The sequence below is a fragment of the Diceros bicornis genome, chromosome 7 (genome assembly GCF_020826845.1).
Source record: "Diceros bicornis minor isolate mBicDic1 chromosome 7, mDicBic1.mat.cur, whole genome shotgun sequence".
Lineage (NCBI taxonomy): Eukaryota > Metazoa > Chordata > Mammalia > Perissodactyla > Rhinocerotidae > Diceros > Diceros bicornis.
Window position 1 is genome coordinate 18,465,197 of NC_080746.1, and position 14,849 is coordinate 18,480,045.

General features: G+C 39.5%; 2 protein-coding genes across 4 annotated transcripts in view; both read right to left on the bottom strand.

Annotated features, from left to right (window-relative positions):
• Nucleotides 1-671: 671 nt before the first annotated feature.
• On the bottom strand, nt 672-6,910 carry ATP5MG (ATP synthase membrane subunit g). The gene is made up of 3 exons (XM_058545110.1): nt 6,629-6,910; nt 2,183-2,343; nt 672-878 (listed from the first exon to the last, which is right to left on the bottom strand). The coding sequence occupies exons 1-3, from the start codon at nt 6,678-6,680 to the stop codon at nt 780-782; spliced, it is 312 nt and encodes a 103-aa protein (XP_058401093.1). The 5' UTR covers nt 6,681-6,910; the 3' UTR covers nt 672-779.
• A 1,781-nt stretch (nt 6,911-8,691) lies between these two features.
• Nucleotides 8,692-14,849, bottom strand: part of UBE4A (ubiquitination factor E4A) — a 33,510-nt gene continuing 27,352 nt past the window's right edge. For all 3 annotated transcript variants that reach the window (XM_058545109.1, XM_058545108.1, XM_058545106.1), the window contains 3 exons: nt 14,395-14,542; nt 12,842-12,999; nt 8,692-11,708 (listed from right to left, as the gene is read on the bottom strand). In XM_058545109.1, coding sequence (XP_058401092.1) covers nt 11,579-11,708; nt 12,842-12,999; nt 14,395-14,542 — 436 coding nt within the window. In that variant the 3' untranslated portion in view covers nt 8,692-11,578. The remainder of the gene's footprint in view (nt 11,709-12,841; nt 13,000-14,394; nt 14,543-14,849) is intronic.

Below are 14,849 nucleotides of genomic sequence, written 5' to 3' on the forward strand. Positions count from 1 at the left end.
GGCTAAAGACGACAGACTGATAACAACCACTTCTATTTATTTCAGGACATACTATACTATTTAGACCCATGGATGGTACTAAGTTATAACCCTGTTTAAACATCCATATGGTATTATATTTTTGCAAAGACTGGTTCTAAAAATCATAAAACTGGACAGATTAATAATATAACGCAAATCAAATTAGCTTAAAAATGTAGGTCATGGCTCTCATTCACTCAGTCCTGGTCTTAAGGATGTTATGAAGATACATACTTAAATACCACGAATTACCTCAACATTTACAGACAAAAGTGTTGTCAAAAAGGTCTTTCTCTGATTTTAACAAAGAGAAACCATCCAAATTTTATTCTTTATACTACTGACATGATAACTACGTCACTCTGGCACATGGTATCACTATTTCTCCTACTGTAGCAAGTTCAGTTTTCTCAAGGGCCTTTTCCCCAACTTTTTTGGAAATAAAACAGATATATTTCAAACCTTCAAATTAAAATATTATCCTTATAAATGTATGTACCAGGTTGGTATATTCACATATATCCTTTCTAATTTCAGGCTAAGCAAAGACACGCATTTAGAGCTGTATTAATGTGTTAAAGCAAAAGACAACCCAACTTAATATCAAGAGAAATTGTGACCTTCCATGTAGTGTTTGATAGAGAAAACACTGATTTTGACACAATATCTTTATTTTATTCAAATACCAGTCTGATCACACATGGTCCAACAACACTCAAATAATAAACCAAATATAAACAGATGTTAAAGACTGGTCTTCAAACATTATAGCCAATGATGCCACGCTTGCCTATGATCTCGCCGACATAAAACCACATCCACACCTCAGTGGCCACCAAACCATTCAGCAGAGCTTCCTGAAAAAAGCAGCACAAATTTTAATGTAATTTTTTTCTTACGTATTTAAAACTATTCTTTTCCAGGATTAAGTGACAGAGAATATAAGGATGCTATTCAAATTAGCGGGCAGTTTTAATCAAAGTCAAGAATTAGTGATGTTAACTTCTTTCAACTGCTGGGAACCCTTGAACTTTCAATTATGTAAGGTAAGTAGTCCAGAGCTTATAAATTCTTTCAAAGCATTCTTTAAAGACCTGAACTGACTTAACCCTTTCATTATTAGTTTATGAGACACTTTATGAGCCCTAAAACAACCCACATCCTGGAAACAGCTGACACATTTAGACAGGGCATTCATATGAAAGGATGGCTATAGGAAGGAAAGTCTCTGAATAGACATTTCTGTCTGGCCAAAGAAAATCTGTTGAAAGATGAAGGTCTCTTTCTTCTCCTTTAGACATCATTTTCATTCACTTATTACTTGGCTTAACTCTTTACAAGTATTCAGTAATTATTCAGTTTCACAGATCAATGTTTTATTGCCCTGAAGAGAAAAAGTACATAGAAAGCAGTGTTTCATGTAAGTGCAAATATACATCTTGAAACTCTAGTTGAAAAAAATACCTTTTCACGACAAAATTGGGCCTTTTCCTTTTAGCACCTGGAAGTGAATTTCCCCCTTCAAATCAGACCAGAAATATTGGAAGTCTCCTGAAAAATAACCATATTTTCCAGGATGTAGGTTCTAAAGTCAGCAATAATTTAGTTATTTAGGCTTTTTGCATCCTGTGCTTGGATCAAGCAAGCAAACATAAAGTTCAAGTTCCAGTCTTACAGCCTTTAGATTTTATCTTCACACAATTCGATAACCCTTAACATCATATTATATACTCGCTAGGTTTTGATATTTTTATCCTCCAAATGACTGTTAGCTGCCTGATTGTGATACAGTCCAAGAGATCTTTTGGCCAAATTGGGGATAGTTCCAGGACTACAGATGAAAAAAGTACAGAATCAGCAAGTAAGCCATCTTGTTTTAGTAAACTAACCAAAATAGGAAAGGAAAAAAAAGTTGCCCCGTAAAAATGCTCACTTCTTTAAGACTAATAGGAAACTAAGACATAAAATGGCCCAATTATTTCAACCCAGATGACAAAATCAGAAAGGTATATCTTCCTCGGCAGTCAAGAAAGAGATTATCTCTCAGTATGTTGGTTTCAGCCTAACTGGAAAATACATATATTAATCAAAACAATCAGAAAAATCCCAAGGGAGGACATTTTCTGTTATGCACATACGTTTTCATTTAGCCCATAGTTACCTTAACTGTGAGCTGTTTGAAGCTACCAGTTTGAGCACTATTGACTATTTTTTTCAAGCTCTGAATAGCTGTGGGGATCTCAGCAGGGGTTGGAGGAACCAGCTCAACTTTGGCATAGTGCCAAAACGTGGCCAATCGAGGCTTCGAATAAGTCACAGCAGCTGGAAAACAAAACAAAACAAAACAACCAGGATGAACTCACTAGAGACCGAAAGAAGCAGATGTGTGGGCTGGACACAAATATTTATTCATGCATCACATTCATTCACTGCTTGTACCAAATGTACACCCGGTGTGAAAAGTCAAAGCTGCTCCCTGGTAACAAGAGGCTTTTAAAGATGCAGAACACCTGTGTCACAGGGAAGTTCAATCAAGCAGGAAGCTATAAGCACATTCAATTACACCAGAACTCCACAAGTGGCCAGCTAGTATTGTTACTTCATTTATGAATGGCAAATCTAGTTAACTGTCAAGTTACCAGCAGTTGGGTTCAAAAACAAGAAAACAGCAGCAATGTAACCATATTTTCTTGGGAGAGAGACCACAAAATGTGGAGGGAAGAGGTGCAGAAGCGGAGGGAAGGAGCTATGTAGAATGGCATCCTTAAAAATAAGATTAAAGCTTGTCACAATATTAGCCACAAATCCAGATGGAATTATACCAATTAGTACCCATTTTTGGTATCCTCATCAATATGTGCTGGATCAAATCTTTCTTTAACAAAAGCACAGCTGCTCCTCTTTCAAAACACCACAAACAATAAAAATAAAACCTACATGTTTTGTTAAGAGCAGCCAAAAGTTGAATCTACTAGTAAACTGAAATTCCTCAAAGTATTTACTATTTCAAGAAAAAAAAAGATTCTTAACAACCAGGGGTAGATGTGAGACTATGGCAGTGATTTCAGCAAGAGAAAAAAGGCATTTTATCAAAAAAATTACACCACTAAATCTAATAAAAATAGGACAAATGCATGAACATCCATAAAGTGTCTATTGTTCAGAGATGGATTATCCAAGGCTCTTCGTACTTTTCCTATTATTAACTGCTTGAATTTGGGTATTTCACTACTCGTAGAATTACTATCTCCATCATCCTCTGTGCTCAGGGCCATGGGTAAATCTTTAAGCAGACACAAAGCTCTAAGATACAGTTCTAAATAGAACTGCCAATTCCTGTAAGATGGGGCTATCAAAAAGTACAAAGTCTTGTGTAACTGTTTTTAAAATTATCTTCAACACACAGATATTTCATCCTTTAAAAAAAAACACAAATTACTACACTGTACACAAATGCTGTACTTTAGTTGGTAAATATGTTTCTCAGGGAGTATAGGTTAAAAAGTTTGAAACTGCTTTACATGTATACAAGGGATGAACAAAACATAAGTAAATGAATGGTGGATTATGGGAGTCAGGTTTCTCACTGTAGGGGAGAGTAGTTACAGATCAGCAAGAAAAGAAGCAAGAATAAATCCCTAGCTACTGGATTAGAGTTGGAGACATTCACACGAAACACAGATGGGCAAAGATAGAAACAATTGTATGTATGCACCTATACACATGGGTTAGTATACATGCACACACACACACACACACATCCTCGTCCACTGAGAGGGCCTAGAAGCAATGATATTCTAGTAGTCTAGTAGCAAGGAACATATCCAGTGCCTAGATCTTAGTTTCAAAATACCATTGTCCAATAAAAGGAACCAGGGCTCCTTGGAGAAATGGCTGATTCTAAGGCTGGGGCAGGGAAAATACAAGATGAGTCTGAAGCACCTTCCAGTACCCAGAAAGTTAGAGCATGTCGAAGGGACAGAGGTGCCAACCTGAAAGAGCTCCCAATGGCCAAGGCTGCAACAACTTGAGCAACAAAATAAATAACACGTTACTGGAGGTACTAAGTATGAAATAAATGTGTACACGAGTCCATACAATAAATGACTGAATAAATAAGTGGAGAAGAAGAGACAAATCTTTCTTAGAGAAGAATTCTAAAGGGCCAGCCTGGTGGTGTAGCAGTTAAGTTCACGAGCTCTGATTCGGTGGCCCAGGATTCGCAGGTTGGGATCCCAGGCGTGCACTGACGCACCGCTTGTCAAGCCATGCTGTGGCGGCGTCACATATAAAGTGGAGGAAGATGGGCACGGATGTTAGCCCAGGGCCAATCTTCTTCAGCAAAAAGAGGAGGATTGGCAACGGATGTTAGCTCAGGGCTGGTCTTCCTCACAAAAAAAAAAAAAAGAAAAAAAAGAATGCTATTTAAATATACGCAGATACTCCCTCCTACAGAAGATGGAATCTCTGCTGTTGGCGGCTGCTGCTTGCCTCCCCCCACGGTGCTAGACTTAGTTACTCCCTTCTAAAGAATAGCACACAGAAAGGGAAAGATAGTAACTTTACAGTGGAGAAACCAAGCAACACTACCTTAACCAAGTGATGAAAGCAAATTTCACCAGTGATGTTATTTGGATACATGTACATACTGATATGTGATTAGGTTACTTCACTTTTGTGGTATTCTTTCTCAAAACCCATAGCTCTCAACTAATCATGAGAAAAACACCAGACAAACCCACACTGCGGAATGTCTTTATAAGACACCTAGACAGACACCTCCATATATACCTTAAGACTGTCAAGAAAGGTAAGGAAAGACTGGGAAACTGTCACACACCAGTGGAGACTAGGGAGACTGACAACTCAATGCAATGTGGTACCCTGGACTGGCTCCTGGATCAGAAAGATTAATGGAAAAACTGGTGAAACCCAAATGAAGTCACAAATTTAGTAAAGAGAAAAAAAAAATCAGACTCCATGGCCTTTCTGGGAAAGTCCGACAATAAAATTACTATTTCTGTAAGCTTCTTTGTCTCCCAGGGGAATTAACAGACATAGTAATTTTAATTAGATATTTAACATTTACATTTAATACACTGAGTTATGTTATAAAGCAAAATATATTTCCACTTTAACACTCTGACCCCAGTTGAGTTCTTCCTTCTGAGAACTTCTGGAAGAATAACAATTATTATCTTTCAGTTATTCACAATAATACAGCAAAGGGTTTATCTATTTCATGATAAAAAAATTTACTTTCATATTACTTTTCTTTTTGGATTTTATTACTAAAGTTAGCTTGCAATCTCTCAACACACACCAACTAAAAGATGTGAAAGCCATGTTAGGAAAAAAAAGCCCACCTGAAATTTAAAAAATTTTGCCTCAAATCATCCACAAAGTCCAAAGAATGAAGCCAAGCCGCTATTCTTTCTCTTTTTATGTAAATCTGTGGACTTTTATCATAACAGATGCCTTGATGATCTTAGCAAAGTTGCAAATTTAAGTTCTTTGGGAAAGTGTAAACTAGTAGACTGTGGGGTTCTGTAGGAGGAGAGAATCAAGGATTTATAGTTTTTAGCCCTGTAAGGCTTTCAATAACTCATTTTTTGGCTGCTGTTGGAGGAAATGGAGGGGAGAACGAATAAGAAAACAACAATCACAGTAAAATAGATTCGAAAATATTACATGTATTTAAAAAATTCCTTCTATTCACATTGCATAAAATCAAATTTGAGCGAAAGCTATTTAGAAATCTGCGTTTCAACCGCTTACTAGAATATAGCCCATCTACTCAAGAAGCTTCCGGCAATTTAACTTATCTTACTTCGGGAATAAAATGAATAGTTAGCTCCCTAGCAAGCAACTGAAATATTTATGGACAGAAGAGACTACTACTACTCAGGGCTGTGACTATTCAGGGCTGTTCTGAGATACAGCAATCTACCAATAAGGCTTCAGCTTTTTCAAACGGAAAAACTCCATGAATGCTAAGCTATAATAATAAAGATTACTGTTTATGCACATCCCTTTCTACGCTTACTGGAGCAGGGGTACTCGTCCATAAAGTCCAATTCACCTAAAATTTCCCTCAAATTAAACGGAAAGTATCTCAAAATCTGGCAAGAACAGAAAGCAAAGTCAACGTTCAAAAGCTCACTCATCCTTAAAATTTCTGTAGCCTTCCAAATACTCCATCGAGAACCTGACAACCTGAGGAGGCCGAATTTCTGTACTTTCACATGTCTCTACCTTTCTTTTCCCAAGCTCTCCTAACAGAACCATACCCTCCATATTCCTATTGCTAGAGACCTAAGGGGGCGTAATGGCGGCGGCTGCTGGGCCGCTCCGGGCTCCCTCCACACTCCCTCCCTCCACTGCCGCGGTTAGACGCTAGAACTTCTAGGCTGTACAGAGAACCCAAACTGCAGGCTAGGCGAGCGGAAGACTTTGAGACGAGCCGCAAACCTCCCTCCCGCTCCCCCACCTTCAGGCCAGCCCGCCCCGGCTCCCGCTGGCCCTCCGGGTCACGACAGCCCGCGTCTCCTCGCAGGCCTCCCCGTCCGCCCGGATACCCGCCTCGGCAGTCTACCGCTGCGCTCACCGTTCACCAGCGCCGGGGCCTTCTCTGCCAGGTTGCGGACAAACTGGGCCATGATTCTAGGACAGACAGCCCGCGGCTTCGAACGCCAGGCTGAATGTCACCCCCCGGAAGGACCCGCCGCAGGACCCCGTTCCGCTTCCAAGGTCAGGCCTCCTCTTTCCGCGCCGGTCCAAAATATTTAGGTGTCCTACTATCTTTCCGGAATCTAATTGGTCAACTTATTTTCTTAGGCACAGAGGAGAAAGTAGATATGAAAAATTGAGATCAGAGAACACGTGGAGAACAATGGGATTCCGCAGAGAAACAGGCATTTCTTGGGGCAGCCGCTCACGGAGTTCCGGAAGGCCGGCGAGAGGAGGAAAGGCGCATGCGCCGTGAATCTCCCGCCCTTGCCGCGGCGGCTACCTCCCGTTTTGTGCCTAAAGCGCTGTCGCCTCTTTTCTGAGGGAACGTGGGAAGTTAGGGGTGGAACGCATCGCTGAGATTTTTTCTAGGCCAACACGATCTCCTTACAAAGGCTGAGACGGTCCTAGGCCAAACATGTAAAGTTAGGGGCAGAGCAGGTGCCATATAGCCTGTCACCTGACTCAGCCGTTGCCTTTCTTGAGCTGATGTTTTGTAATCCCGGTCTCCCCCTCATCCTGTATCAGGATTGGAATCCAATTCCCATAATTCCCTAATCAGCGACAAGGAACTATGCAGATATGAGGAACAAAGTCACCCTTACTGGGGGCCTCCAGTTTGCCAGGCATTTTGGAATTTAAGAAAGCGTGCGTGTTAGTGTCCCCATTTAAGACTGAGATTAATAAATGGCCACATAGCTAGTGACAGAGTTGGGATCTGAAGAGCTTGCAATGTAAACAAAAAGGGGCATCACTATGGGATTAGGCATGGTGCTGATCTGGGAAGACTTCCTGGAGAAGGAGTTCCTTGAGTTGATGTATAACAGAACTATATACTAGAGTTGGAATGTTATAGTTTAATATGACTGGAAGAAAAAATATATGTAGGGAAGTGGCATTTGATGAGAAAAACATAATGATAAGTAATGTAGCCTGGGGAAGCCTGAGCAGAAGTAAAACTCTGATGGAATGGTTACATGTGGAAAGAAAAATTAGGAGTGATATCAAGAGCAGTGTTTCAGTGACGGAGTGATTCAGTTGCCCAATACTCCAGAGAAGTCAAATTAAGGATGGGAAAGTTAATTTAGCAATATGGAAACATTAGTTAGAGCAGTTTCAAAAAATTAGGATAGAAGCCAGAGTGAATGAGTGAAGAAATATGGCTATAAAGGACTACAAGTCAGAAAACCAACTAAGGATGTGGAACTCAAGGCCGAGACTGAAGATAGAGAAGGGGGATTGACAAGATCCCTGATGAGGCAGGAAAGGTTGGAGGGATTAGCCTTGGAACTGGGAGGCCTTTTCCACAGATGGGATGAAGGGAGAGAAGTTTGAAAGTGGAAATTCTGAAGTCTATATCTTTCCAGTGAAGTGGAAGGCAAGGTTATCTGAGTGTGAAGGGCAAGTGGGAGGATGGGAGAGAATCTGAGGAAAGAGGTTAAAGTTTGGAATAGCTGTTGAAGTTAAGGACACACAGAAGGGTTGTTGGGCAGTGTTAGAGACCACAAGTTTGTGGTCGCATCGCTCTAAAGATTGTGTCGTTTTTCTTCAACAGCAGTCTGTAGCTTGGATATTGGAGCAGAGGAGAAGGATTGGGTTAATCTAGGCTGAGGTCTTACGTGGCAGAGGTATAGAAACAAGGGGCAAGAAAGGGGAACATGATAGTGAATGATTAAAATCAAAGACCTGGGGTTTAAGGCCAGATAAAGAAAAGTGAAGCCCAAAGTGAACTGATTAGGAAAAAAAAAGGCCCTGAGACTCATCTTCTGAAGATAACTCCAGAGTCCAGAAGCCTGGTAAGGCAGGTTAGGTCAGCCAGGTCATGCACATTTGATACTACCTTAAAAAAGAAGTGAAGGTCCGAGTCCTCTAAGTTTTCAGAAGGGTTTCTGAAACTGTCACTAGCTTTTAATACTGTAATAAAGGAAGTGATAACAAAGGTTGTAAGTCAGGTGTTCATTTATTAAATACAAGCTTTGAACAAACACCCCCAGGCAAGTTGGACGAGAAGTAACCTTCCTGGAATGTTTCAAAATACAGTTACGTTGATCAAGTTTTACTTCAATCAACCTTTCTGTTGTTTTGTTCTTCATTTTCTTTGTTTCTAGGTTTTCCTGTTTAGCAGTTAGAGCATGTGCATTATTTCCTCACATGACATCAACAGTGCAGCATCAGCCTCTGGCTTGTAAAGGCACCCAGTAGACTTATACTCTGGGCAATGGCTGCTTAGCAACCAGCATCAAATAAAGTAATGAAGCTTTTGTAGAGTGTGAGACCAAACAGCAACTGGCACCTTTACCTGCACCATTAAAAAACCTCTGATGTTCTTTTGGTTTTCACATATCCATTAAAAACTATATTTAAAAAAAAAACCCAGATTGCTTTATAAAATCTACTTAATTTTCCAAGTTTAGTATTACCCTCTTGGTAAGCAATACTAGAGCTGATTAGAGTCTTCATTTTCCTATCATACTCCAGCAAAGCCAATACATAAAACTAGGTTCTGTCAGAAAGTCTGCTCTAGAAGATTTAGAGCTGCTTCTGAGTTCCAGACAACACAACACCTCTTTAAGCTTCAAGGTGCAAATAAGCACCGTGTTGTACCAAGATGATAATTTAGTCTCATTTTTGGGATGTTCTCAAATTACTTCAAGGAAAGAAAAAAGGCACCGAGGCCACATGGTTTCCTTACCAACAGTGGCCTTAAGCTACGCACTTGCCTTTGTGATGAGTTTCAAGATATTTAGCAGCATTAATGGTGCCATAGCCATTCATAAAAAGTTTCAGGAAAAGAGCTTAAAAGAAAAAGCTTGCCAGAAAAGGCTTACAATCTGAAGACTAAATACAGAAGTAGAATACAGACACAGATGCAAGAGGCAGCATAGAGGTTGTTAACTAGAAAGCTGCTGGGAACAGCTGCCTTCTGAGGTTTTGTGCCCATTTTTCCTCCTATTTTCTCCTACAAAACTCTGGTCTTTTCCCCCACTTCTTTTAAAAATGAAAACATCCTATTAAAGTGAGTTTGGAAGATAAATGCAAGTAGGTAGAAGCTTATTTTATATACAGTTCATTCTCAGAGAAGGAAGATAATAAATACGAAATGAAGCTCATTTTAAGAAAATAAACAAATCCTGTCAACTCACACCTTAAAGGCCCAGGAAGCACACTGAATTAATATCTTACATTCTGGCATTTGCAAGAGTCCTAGACTTCCTTTTTCATTTATAAGCACAGCAATAGCAACATCTACTTTATATCTACTGTGGGATGCCCTCTGATTGGCGTTTTCTAGGTAATACCATCAAAAACACATCAAGGACTGCTTATAGCAACTTGTGTTGGAATATCATCAAACTACCATCTTATCTGAAAGAGGCCATGGTTAAAAATAATGTCCTCTAAATGAAGCAATGACTCCTATTTCTAGATCATATCACTTTTTTTGTCACTTAGGATATCTTCAGGCTTCGAGGGATAGTGATATAGACAGTCCATAGGGGACTGTGCCTCACTTAGCATGTTAAGCTGCACAACTGAGTAGGGAGCTCAAGCTCAACTTGTACAAATGGGGCCCATCCACCTACTAACTACATAGGGCTAAGTGGATATTTAAAATGGCTCATGGACAAGGTCACACTCAAACTCTTGTTCTGTTAACTGATGACCTAAGGCTGAGTTAGAAGCAGCTCTTAGAAGTCAGGTCACAAGCCCAAACAAACATTAACTATATATATTTTACGGTCTCAGAATTTTGTCTAGAATAAGTGTGTTAGTAAACACGGCCACACTGCATACATCTTACCATGGAAGAGACACGATCAAGTGGTACTCAGTTTACACTAGACCAATATAAAAAAGCACATGGTGTATTTATATATATATATATATATATATATATATATATATATATATATATATACTGAGCTATACTGTTGATATTAGTGTCTTAAAATGACATTTTTCATGGTTACAATATCTGTTGCCTAACTTTTCTACTCAAGCCTAGTCCTTGTAGCAACAGATTTCCATAAGATAAAAAGGGCCCAACAGCCCCCTTTATTATTTCACCTCAAAATTTTTTGAATAAAGTGTCAAAACTGCAAGTATGTCTTACCAATCCTCCTAAAAATATTGTAGGGCTAAATTTTCTGTGGTAATGACAACCCCTTTGGAGAGTGTTTGTCCTCCACGGTATCTTTGAGTTATGAGGTGACACAAAATTAAGAACTACCAACAGAAGTTGCATAAGATTCCTTTTTTTTCATATCATCTGTCATCTTATTCAAAAGTCTACTCAAACATCAAGGTATCTGCTTTTATATGAAAGGTTATTCTGTAACATGGAAAAGGGCTGAAGTTTGAGTCAGGAAGACTAGTAAATACCTTGATAACACAAGTCTTTCTGATGATATCAGCTGTCACTGAAATATGTGACATCATATAATTAAAAGTAGTGCTCACTAAAGATGTTTGAGCAGTTCTTGCAAGAAAAATAGTAAGGTGGTAGGAAGTTTTAGTATTTGAAGTTAATGTAATTTAAGGTAGAAAAAGGAAGAAGAAAGAATAGGAAGAGAACAAAGAGTAAAAATTAGTGATGATTTCTAAACTTGGTGATGCTATAATAAGTATAATTTCCTGCAAGCCAGGAGAGCATTGTAAAGTTCTTAGGAATCTTAATTATCATAATTTGAGCATGAGCAGTTCTCTAATTTAGCAGAGAAAAAAAAAGAAAGAAAAAGAAAAGGAACAGAATCAGAAAGAGAGAAACCACAAACAATTGTTTATCTACACTCTGGGGTTGGTGTTTGGTTTGTTTAGGTCACAGTATTTATTCAAGTTGCTCCTTTTGTTGTTGTTTCCTCTCTGCAAGCCATCGTTGGATTTTTTCTTTTAGTTCTGTGTTTGGCCGGATCTGGTCCATGGTGAGGGGACTACGGTTAAAGGGATCTGTTTGGTCACTGGGACAAAGAGAGAAAGGGAAATGGGGTTATTTCCATAAGTTCTAACATTCTCAGCCAAAAATAGAACACCTGGGCATCTCACTGAAGCTAGAGTGCATTATAACTTTGAGTCAAGCGCTGACTTGAGGTTAGAAAGAATGAAATGAGAAAGTGATTCAGGAGGTTGTTTTTCGTTTTGTTTTGCAGATTATGTAGCTACTTTGTCTCTCTGCTTCTTAAAACATTTTACCTCAACATTGCTATTCAGATTATTTGATTCAGTTTCCCGAAGGCAGAGACCCTGTACACTCAAATCAGCATAAAGAGCTGTTTATAGTTTTAGTGACAGACTCGAAATAGTATAAGATGCTAAGGGATAAAGGCTTGTAGAATGACGATTTAGGTAGCTGACTGCTACACAACTAAATGCAGATTATGGTTTCCTGACAGGTAAGAAGGTTTATAACACACTTTGAGGGCTGATATAGTTTCTCTCTGTATTGTGAGGCCACAAGACATATCACCTAGCACAGCATCACACATATGGTGAATGCTTAATACCAAATACCAGAAAGTAGAAAATCCCTTTTGTCAATATTTTAAGAACAGTATTTCCTTACATTTGGGTCAACTTATATAACTTAATTTTAAGTAGGCAGAGTCTCTCAGTACCCATTTCTACCTCATGCTGCACTTAGAGCAGGCAGGCTGAGGAAAACTGCTGTCACCATGGCTGAGTACAACAGCAGCAGCAGAATGTGGGTTAACCCACATGATGAATATAGTGTAAAACCTGAATTTAAAAAAAGCCTATCTTTTATATTTTTACAACTAAAATAAAATTAAAATAATCTTCAAGTCAATTTATGTTCCAGGTTGACATATTTTATAACACATATTGATATAAATTATTTCTTTAAGGAAGGAGGAGGCAAGGTTAGAGCCAGCATTCTCAACAAGGTGTCTTGCTTTGGTTGTTTAAATCCTCAACAATCAAGACATACTCCTTTACCAAAATGCCTCCCCAACACATTAATAAATCACCAACATGGGGTCCTATTGGGTGCACAGTACTGTATTAGGAAATCTAGGAGAAAAAGATGACAGTAAACATACATCTGTACTCAAGGATGTTTTTGGGGCTGGCATACCTGAGCAAATGTCTGGCAATGGTGGATCTATCCACAGTGACTCTGGAAGATGGCAGCACCACAGGGTCAGACATTAGTGTGCTCATAATGGGATCCAGGAACTCATCACAGGCATCTGCATAGGTCTCCTCTTCCTGTTGTTGGAGGTCTGCTAGAGACTGAGCACAAACACCTGGTAGTTAAGGTGAATTCACAGAGCAGGTGAATGCAAAATGCTCAATGACTATACCTTAATCTTAAAAGGTCAAGTACAATCCTTTACAGTGACAATGACAATTCTCAGCTTTATTTTCTAAACAAGCCAAGATGGATATTATAGGAGCAAATTTAGCATTCAGCCCCAACTCTGAAACTTCAGTATTGGCTCAGTTGCTAGCAGTCATAACTGGAAATGGGTTTAAGTGTTAACAGGAAAAGAAACACATCACATACAACATCCTTTTGGCAACAGTCCTTTTGTAAATGTCATAATTCAAAAAGGGATGGGGGTGGGAGGGTTATTATTTGCATAATTACAGAGTCACTCATGAAGTCTGTGTATGAAAAGCAGTTTCCGGTTTTAGGTACAAACAGGTGTAGGAATTTAAAGGTGGCTTCAACATTTGATTCCTTCATGACTCTAGCTCCTCAGGCACTCATCTGGCTAAGCGCTAGGCAAAGATGAAGCCCAACTCAATAAATAACTCAGTGAAGGGGCCGGCCCGGTGGCGCAAGCGGTTAAGTGCGCGCGCTCCGCTGCGGCGGCCTGGGGTTCGCTGGTTCGGATCCCGGGCGCGCACCGACGCACTGCTTGGCAAGCCATGCTGTGGCGGCGTCCCATATAAAGTGGAGGAAGATGGGCACAGATGTTAGCCCAGGGCCGTCTTCCTCAGCAAAAAAAAAAAAAGAGGAGGATTGGCGGATGTTAGCACAGGGCTGATCTCCTCACAAAAAAAAAAAGAAAAATAACTCAGTGAAATTTTTACAATGTTATAAACCAATGTTACTGCAATAAACAAAAAAATAAATCAATAAGGAACGTTTTTATTAGACTCTGTGCCATAACTTTTCCTTCTTCATAACTGCTAATGGAGCTCTGTCATACTCCAACCAAAGGGACTAGCTGAATACAACATAGTATTTTAATCTTTAAAATGTATGGCTATTCCCATATAAGCCAAATACCAACTACAAATATAGAGAACAGAGAAAATCCATAAAAATCAAAGACTAAAGACTACTAATCTTGAATTCTACTCTAAAAAGTCCTTCTGTATTAGCATTGTAGATTTTCAAATCTATTGGTAACACTGTGCAGAAAAATTTTCATGACAATAGCCTACAAAAATCTATACATTCTTCTCTTCTAGTAGAAGCTTCTTAAAGCAATTTTCTGTTCTCACCCTCATGTCAAAAAGACTAGTATTAAGAATACGGTAGTTCTAGTTATTGACTGACCAGGGAAAATCATTTGTTTATATTTTTTCAAGGCAATGCTCTTTTTGACCCTGAAATAGGGTCAACAATGTGATTTTTATTGAATGTGTTAATAAACAAATTAGCTTCCTCCTCACCTTGATTCTCTCTGCTAAGTTGCTGAAAGCCACAATCATATTCCCCGGCTTATTTATTTTCTTCAAGACTCGGACTGTCTGTGCAAAGAGAGTTGGGGAATAGGAGCGTCCATCCTTGGGCACAGTGGCACAAAAATTCTCCTCATCCCTGGAGGGTCAGCATCAGAAAGAAAGAGCACCAGAGAACAGGTCAACGAGGGAGATAAAGAATGGGTTAAGGAACAAGGGTCCCCATCACTTATATGCCATGAATGTTCTTTTTATTTATTTTAAAAAAAATTTATTTATTTATTTATCCCCCAAAGCCCCAGTAGATAGTTGTATGCCACAGCTGCACATCCTTCTAGTTGCTGTATGTGGGACGCGGCCTCAGCATGGCCGGAGAAGTGGTGCAGCGGTGCGCACCCGGGATCCGAACCCGGGCCGCCAGCAGCGGAGCACACGCACTTAACCGC

What these genes read in the sequence shown, in the direction of transcription:
- ATP5MG (XM_058545110.1), bottom strand. Translation starts at nt 6,680, where the DNA reads ATGGCCCAGTTTGTCCGCAACCTGGCAGAGAAGGCCCCGGCGCTGGTG. An exon ending in GGCCCCGGCGCTGGTGAACG is followed by an intron (nt 2,344 to 6,628) that starts GTGAGCGCAGCG and finishes TTTGTTTTCCAG; the next exon opens with CTGCTGTGACTTATTCGAAG. An exon ending in TCAAACAGCTCACAGTTAAG is followed by an intron (nt 879 to 2,182) that starts GTAACTATGGGC and finishes TGCTTTTTTCAG; the next exon opens with GAAGCTCTGCTGAATGGTTT.